Source organism: Centruroides vittatus, unplaced genomic scaffold, assembly GCF_030686945.1.
Source record: "Centruroides vittatus isolate TY-2023 unplaced genomic scaffold, ASM3068694v2 contig_694, whole genome shotgun sequence".
Classification (NCBI taxonomy): Eukaryota; Metazoa; Arthropoda; class Arachnida; order Scorpiones; family Buthidae; genus Centruroides; species Centruroides vittatus.
Window position 1 is genome coordinate 605,738 of NW_027122438.1, and position 8,252 is coordinate 613,989.

At 28.2% G+C, this 8,252-nt stretch overlaps 1 protein-coding gene across 1 annotated transcript; it reads right to left on the reverse strand.

Annotated features, from left to right (window-relative positions):
• Window positions 1–346: 346 nt before the first annotated feature.
• Window positions 347–7,333, reverse strand: LOC136980375 (polyprenol reductase-like). Its single transcript, XM_067276477.1, has 5 exons — window positions 7,326–7,333; window positions 7,134–7,282; window positions 1,686–1,877; window positions 1,450–1,587; window positions 347–1,339 (listed from the first exon to the last, which is right to left on the reverse strand). Exons 1-5 carry the CDS (start codon window positions 7,331–7,333, stop codon window positions 1,080–1,082), a joined length of 747 nt encoding a protein of 248 aa, XP_067132578.1. The 3' UTR covers window positions 347–1,079.
• Between the last annotated feature and the right edge of the window lie 919 nt (window positions 7,334–8,252).

The window sequence follows — 8,252 nt, forward strand, 5'->3', positions numbered from 1 at the left end:
AATGGCCAAACGCACAAAAGATTTTAAGGCTGTTATCGAGCTTTAATCCGGATACGGTCGCACCACTTGCAGCATTGTAATTACGCTACTGTTTCTTATAGCACTATCGATAAACATTTTAAATTGTCTGTTGAAAATGAATGTAACAGTAATTTAAAATTTTTTAAACTATATCAAATTACCATGGTCAATTATAAATTCCGGTGCCATTTCTATTAAATGTAAATAATAAAAACTTTTGTTACGATATTTAAATCGATTTTATTTAATAAATATAGGTATTATTTTTAATTTTACAATCAAGTTTTTATTGAAAATAAAATTATTATTATGTATTTAATTAAAAACAATTTATATAAATACCATATACCAATATACATATATCAATACAGTATTTCCTCGATTATACCCCGGGTTGAAAAGCAGGGGAAATACGTTGAAGATGCACTGTTTAGGATAATGTACTTTTGAGCGGCCGATAAGGAGTTTAAAATTCGACCTCTTCGAATAGTCTAGAGTCGAACAAAACTTTATATTCCAAGATTCATGGAAAACAGCTTTTGAAATAAAATTATAAATACTTATTGAATAGGCTATTGTACGTGGGAAAGTCGCTAATTACCCTTTTGTTTCGACTGATAAGATCAGTTGAAACAAAAGGGTAATTAGGAAAACTCTGGTTCAAACCCATCATCTTTCTTTCCAAAAGAGATGGTGAATTTGAAACCAGAAGGTAATAGTCAAGATTTTGATTTCTTCAACGACATCGAAACAGACACCAATGACAACATATTAACCAAAGACTGAATCGGGTTAATTATGAAAATAATAACTATTACAATTGTTGTAGATATAACTCGTAAATACAGTCAATAAATGGTTTTGATAGTTCTGAAAATGTACGATTAATTAAGGCATTTTTTTCAATTGTTATCCACTCGTCTTTTGTTGCAAGGTAATAAACTCCGAACTGAAAAAAAAGCCCGGTGTCTTCAAATAAGCACGGAGAATACGTACTTTCAATGATGATAACCTCCCGGGGCTTAATCGTGGAAATACAGTAAACACAATTAAAATCTTCAAAATACATATGGAATTATCGCTTTTCGAGACTTAGCATATTTTGGAAAATTTTCTTGATACCATTTGTGTGAAGCAGCCGCTAGAAAAATATGAGAACTAAAAACCGAAAGAAAGAGTAGCCACCATGTTACATTGTGAAAACCTAAAACTATTAATATTGAAAAATATATAATTATTTCATATAGATAGTGTGGATTAGTCACAAATTCAAACGAATGCCCTTCTGGCACTGAATATTTTGTTGTCGTAACTGCACCTAGATAAAGTAAAAATTATAATTTTAAAATATTTATTGATTAATTTCATTAAACACCATTTGTATTATTAATTAAAACATTAAAGGATCCATCTAAAGAATGTTATTACCTTTCTTATCCTTACGTAGTCCTGCTAGTGTCTCAAGACATTTATGTTGATTATTCCAAGCCCAAAAGAAAAGCGCGACACCCAACAAATGATTTATCTTTAGCCAATTTTCAGAGAAATTAATATCTTTTATTCCATCTAAAATTAAAATTTATTTATTCTACATCAAAAAAAAATTTAATCTTAAATATTAATTTTTAAGTTATCAGAAATATTAAAAATAATAGAAATCCTACCTGGCTTCGTAAATCCAGGTGCTTCAGAAAGAAGAGATAGGCCCACTCCAAAATAATAACAATAAGAAAAAATGTAATGTATTAGATTCATTTTAGCATTCGAAAATACAGAAATGAAGTAACTTTCATAAAATCGGCGAAAAATTTGAAGTAGCATCAACACTAATGAGATTACCACAGCTTCCGGTATTGCTACAATATATAGAATACATCTTTTTTATTTATATGGACACAAAATATTGTAACAACTTAAAGAATTTTAAATGTATAAATATGAACATATTTATAAATAAATAAATGTTTGAACTATATATTTATTACGCTGTATGGGTGTAAAAGCATTATTACATAATTAATTTACTACGCTAAATAACTATACTATAACATATGACTTCACACTTAAATTTGAATAGATCATCTATTGATACTTTATTCAATGTCCATTTACTTTGCCTAGTCTTGATAAACTTTCTCTATTAATTCTTCATAAAAAAGCAATTCCATTTTTTAAAAGGAGTGCAATTATTAAAGCTTTCTCAAGTATAATTTCATTAAAAAATATCATTAGATAATAACATATTTAATAAAAATACTAAAAAATTTAATAAAAATACTAAAAAATTTAATACTAATAGAGAAAAAAAATTCACTTCAGAATTTTTATTTGGATAAATTCTACCTTAGAAATCATTGGTCCAAAACAACAGAATTCAGAAGTGAATTGAAAAAAATATATATATATATATTGCTGAATTATCTTTATCTCCAAGAGCTATTTGATGAAAATTATTACTCATGGGATTCGTAAGCTTACTGCTGATAGAAGCTAAAAACAGCATGTGAAGCTTGACTAAAGAAGGCATTTGGACAGCTAATTAATAGAACAACATAATTTTCTTTTAATTAACCATAATTTATTCCACGTGATAATAATGACATAATATACGAGATGTCAAAGAGGCAAAAAATTTCATCCACAACCGTACTTTTTAAAGAATAAATCTAAAGAGAAAGTAGTAAAGTTGTAAGTAAAAGCAGCCCAATCAAAGGAATACTTTGTAAGGAATGGATTGCTTTCGTTTTACGGTAAACACTTATAATACTATAAATATATATTTTAATATTTAGATTTTAGAAGAATGTTCGATACCATTCTTCCTGATGAGAGATATCAAGTAAATAATTGCATTTTTTTAAAAATGATCTTTTCAAATAAAAAGAAAAGTCAAAAAGATTACAAATGCTCAGCAAATAAAAATATATTTGTTATTTAGTAATAAACCTGTAGAAATATTTATTTTAGATTAGAGATATCAATTTGTTCTAGATTTATCTTTAATCAAGAACAAAATATTTATTCTAAGCTAGTGATGAGAAAACCAACTGCACTTTAATCAAAATCAAATCTTTATTATATATTTTGTAGACTTTAAAGAGTGACTTTAATAGAAATATTTATTTCAAATCAAGATGTGAGTTGTTCAATTTGAAATATTTGGAATTATAAATTATTAAGTTTTTAGATTAAAAACAATATATATTGTACGTAGCATATCAGACTGAAAGAGAATATCGTTACTGCAAAAATAACGACCATAATAAATGCAAGTCACATTAATTACTAATACATAAAAATATCACAATATAAAATTTCATCCTTTGTTAACTTTTTTTAATTATAGCTTATTAAATAATATTTACTTGCAAATACAAATATATACAGAACTGAAGGTTTTTTTAAATAATTAGCATAATTTAATAAAGCATACAATAATGAATCTTATCATAATTAAATAATGCAACGATACGAAGGTTTCTATTTCGAAAAAGGATAAACACAGAATAATAAGCGGAATTAAATATTGGTTTTCCTTCCTCCCTAATTTTTTTTTTCTTCATTTCAGATATTTTTCCTACTAATTTTTTACTTAACAATTTTTCTAGTTTTAATTTCCATAAAAAATCGATTACTATATAATCATTTTTACGCAAAGAAATATTGCGCTACACTATTTAAATTATTTAATTTATATAAGATTTAATAATTTAAATTCAATGCTTACAGCTAAATATACTGCGGATGCCAATATATTATGTGTACTTAATAAAAATATTTATTTACGCTTATAAACAACTCATTTAAAAATATATTCATTACGAAACAATAAACAAAAGCATTTGCATTCATAATAATTCAAATATTATTAAATTATGAAATGAGTTTACTGTACAAAAGCCCGAAGACAAGTAAAAAAAATCTTTTTAATTAAATTGTTAAAAATTTAAACCACAATTTATAATTTCTATTAAATCCATTTCTAAACATTTATTTTCGGCTGTTATACATAATAAGGGAAAACATAGGGAAAGCAAATTTGATCTTCAGAGTTTTTTGTAAATCTCCATATTTTGAGATCTCCTGAACCTGAAAAAGTAAAAAAAAAAAAAAAAAAGGAAAAAATGTTCCGTGTATGTGTGTGTTGGCGTCTATAAGTAACGAAATTTAACATGATAACTTGTGTATAATTGACAGCATAAAAGCATTGATGCTCATTATTATTTAATAGCTTCATAGCTCCTTAATATTAAAGGAGTGGGGATATGGAGGGTTGTCATGTGTTATATCTCGAGAGAGTTATCACTTAATGAAGATGTTATTCATTATTAACATTTACAATTTTTTTAAACACATCGCTACCCTCAAAATTCAGCTTTTTTGCCATTCAATAATAATTAAAAATATGAAAAGTTATAAGTAAAGGTTTCTTCTTCTAATAATGAGATTAGTGGTATTTATCACGTCTTTCTTAATTATCCGCAATTAACAGAGAGCAAAATTAAAACAGTTCACTTTATTTCGCCTATTTAACAATGCATTTCGGATTGGTAATTTTCCGATTCCTCTTCAGGCTCACACGGCTTCAGCGTTGTTCAGGTTGTTGTCTACAACATAACGAACAAAATGTTATTTCATGTTAATATATACTTTTGTTATCCAGAATGATGCATATAGTGCACAATTTGTACATACACATCCTAATGGTACAGTTTCTACATATCAGTCTCTTTAACTTACTGGTATGTTTTCTTTGTCTATTGTTGATGGGTAAATGCAACACTTCTTCCATTTCTCACAATTATTAGCTCCTTATTACCTCTTAAAAGGATTTTAACTTGTGTGTTTGTGGTTCATAACATGACAAAAATCAAAAGTGCAGTTTTTCATAATAAATATTTTCACAAGTTCAAACAAAAATTTTCACAAACTATAACGATAATAAAAATACAAGAACACTACTTATATTCCACAAAAGAAAAAAACACTGTCCAAAAAAATTTAACAACGTACTGAGTATGGTACGGATCAGACTGACCTGAGTATACTATAAATAAACAATCATATGGCTTAGAGTAAAACCCTTCAAGACCTGGCTCGTACTTAGAATATAAAAATATTGTTATATTGAGGGTTAAGTACTACACTTATCACTTTAAACTCTGATCTTACCTTCTTAATAATAATAAATTAATTAAATAAAATCTAAAAGATAGCAAATATCGAGATAAAACAATCTAGATTTATATCACTTATCTAATTGCCTAAATCTCAAATCTAGGGGCAAACAAAACAATCTAGATTTAGACGAGAAAAATAGATTCTAAAGTGACAATCATGGCCAACACGTGGTACATACATCCATGTTTTGACTTAAAGTAAAATGGTAGTCGATAGTACCCGTCGTTGCCACCAAGAGCGCTATAACCATGGTCACAGTCACTCTATGTAGTATATTCTAGTTCGATGTGTAAACCATCCATAATTGAAGAAAGATGATGATGATTTTTGGAGCTAGTGTCCTCGACCTTTCAAACAGATATTTTCAATACAGTCTGCGGCAACACAAATGACCGGAGTTCGAAATAAAGGAAATTTTAACCAGATTTTGAAATTTGTTCGTTATATGATGTAATAAATCCAAACAGTTTTATACTGCTTTTGCCGGGAATTATCAATTGTTCCATACTGATAAAAGTTCGTTACAGGAAGAATTTGCAATTAGGGAATTTCCTGTATTATCTGAATCAATTTTTCTGTTTTAATGAGAAATTACTCGTGTGTACTCGTAATATCCGTGTGTACTGTATAGAAACAACACTCGCAATTCAATATTTATCAGTACAAACACTACGCTTGTGAAGAGATTAAGCAATGAGAAAACAGGTGATTCGAAATACTTCTCATTTCGCTTGTCTGACTGAAAAAACATTGTTGTGCTGTGAGATATTAAAATAAAATTTGAAAGTGAAGATGATATAACAAAGAAATACGAGTATTTAAACCAAACTACTCGTTACCATAGAAAAATGCAATGACAAATTATTTGAAAACAATTTACGCATTGCTTAATCTCTTGGCTAGAGCAACGTCTGCACCGACAAATATTGAATTGAGAGTATCATTTCTTTCCGTACACATATTAGCACAATTTAATTATTTATTTTTGTAAATTAAATTGCATTTGATTAAAATAATACATAAGAGGAATAGTTATTATTACCCATGTCTCATTTCAAGCATAAAATTTTTTTATTACAATCACTGATGTCTTCTAGTCGTCTTCTCTTACATTGTCAGTGTTTTTGGGTTCATACTATTTACAATGCCATAAATCCATAAGTTTATGCCTAAATTTGTACTTGGGCTAAGTTTACAGGTAAAGCGCTCTTGAATGACCAATTCTTTATTAAACAATGAAGATGGCCTTTGAACAATTAAACACTTTTGCAATTAGAAAAATCTTATTTTGTGCACAAGGAATTTTTAAACTTTACAGATTACTACGTTCATGATAATTAAATTGTAATCTAAGTTTAACTTACCGTATATTGAAAAATAAGTTATTAATTTAATTATTGTAATTATAGTAATAAGTTTCAAATTGAGTACATAATTTTTGCAGCAAAAATTATGTACTCGATCATGAACATAAGTTAATTAATGAGACGAGAGAGCTTGGTTTATGAATTTGATTTAGAAGATATAGAAGATAAAACCATAAGCAGCAACTTCATGAGTTTCAAGGTTTTTTCATTCAGTTTATTCTGTCCCTCATCACTCGCCACCTCATTCTGGGCCTGACAAAACACACGATGGGCTTGATAAAAAAAAAAATCCGACTCTTAGGGCTCATATATCTTAATTTTTGTTATTTAAAAATTTCTAGAAATTTTCTAGAACTTTTTAAAATAAAAAATGCACTATTAAATAACTACTGTTTACAGATGTACTCTTATTTAAATGCAAAAGTTATTGATCGATTGTTTTTTCTTTTAGACATTATTTATCATTTTCCATGTTAAAAAAGCAGGTGAAATTAGGAAAGAGACTTGTATTAATATTTAAATACCGGTAATTACATTTAACAAAAATAATTATTTTTAGCTTACCTGAAGGAGTTATTTCAGCGTTCAAAAACAATTTGATTATCATATTTATAAATAAAGGAAGAGGTTGTTTCTTGAAATATACTTTATATAAAATCCAAGCTATCACTATATGATATATACTTGCAAATACATACAAATGTTGAAACCACCTGAAATAAAAATAAATTGTTTTATTAACCACTATCTGCATACCAACACATCCATATCTGGATTACGTAATTTATGGACAGCGCCTTATGTTTATACTAGTAAGTGCAATCACGCCGCTAGCTTATGAGTCTGAGTTAAATTCCTTTTATGTTTAAATGTGGATTGTATTTCTTTCCTTACACATACATAATTATAAAGATCTTTACGGATCTACAGGCATAAATATATGGATGAGATCGTCCATAAATTACGTAACGATACTTTCATAATTTTCAATTAACATTCCACCCCTGTAACGCTCCGTAGTGCATCGCACATATACACCCTCAAAATTACGTAACGCACTTCCTCGATCATACCCTTAATTACACCGAGGAATACACAACACAGGTACTAAACGTTACGTTATTTAATTAATTACGTACAAAGCAGTGACAGAAAGAATACAATTCACTATCCAACTCTTTGGAACAAAATGAACTAATAACCTACTATAGAAATAGCTATGCAGAAATACCGAGCAATTATATTAGCAACGTATTTTCGTATTAGCATCAATTACTAGATTAAAATAGAATCATTCGGAATGGCTTTTCAAAAACTCCAAAAAAATGGGATGTGGCTGTGTCGGGACACGGCCATGTGTTTTACGTGAATACGCGTACGTTAACGGGTAATATTTTCTTTGAGCGTATTATATGTATGTCATAACCATTCCTTAACAGTAAGAAGTCCTCCGGATCTCCATGTTTTATTTATGATGGCAACATTTTCCTTTCGTCGGGTTCAGGAAAGAAATCAAGTAAACAAATAATTAGTGTGTTATAATTTTATTAATGATAGGTCTGTGATACGAAAAGTACGATACAAATGGCATACAGGATACATCGAGATTTCTGGTGAACGTTAAATCAATACAGGTATTGCCTAGCGTTGTTGGAGGAGTTTCGATATAAGACAAATTAAACT

Excerpts from the sequence above, each read along its gene's own strand:
- LOC136980375 (XM_067276477.1), bottom strand. Across the intron at positions 1,878-7,133 it reads CGCTGAAATAACTCCTTCAG|CAATACCGGAAGCTGTGGTA; the intron begins GTAAGCTAAAAA and ends TATATATTGTAG. Across the intron at positions 1,588-1,685 it reads ACCTGGATTTACGAAGCCAG|ATGGAATAAAAGATATTAAT; the intron begins GTAGGATTTCTA and ends TTTTAATTTTAG.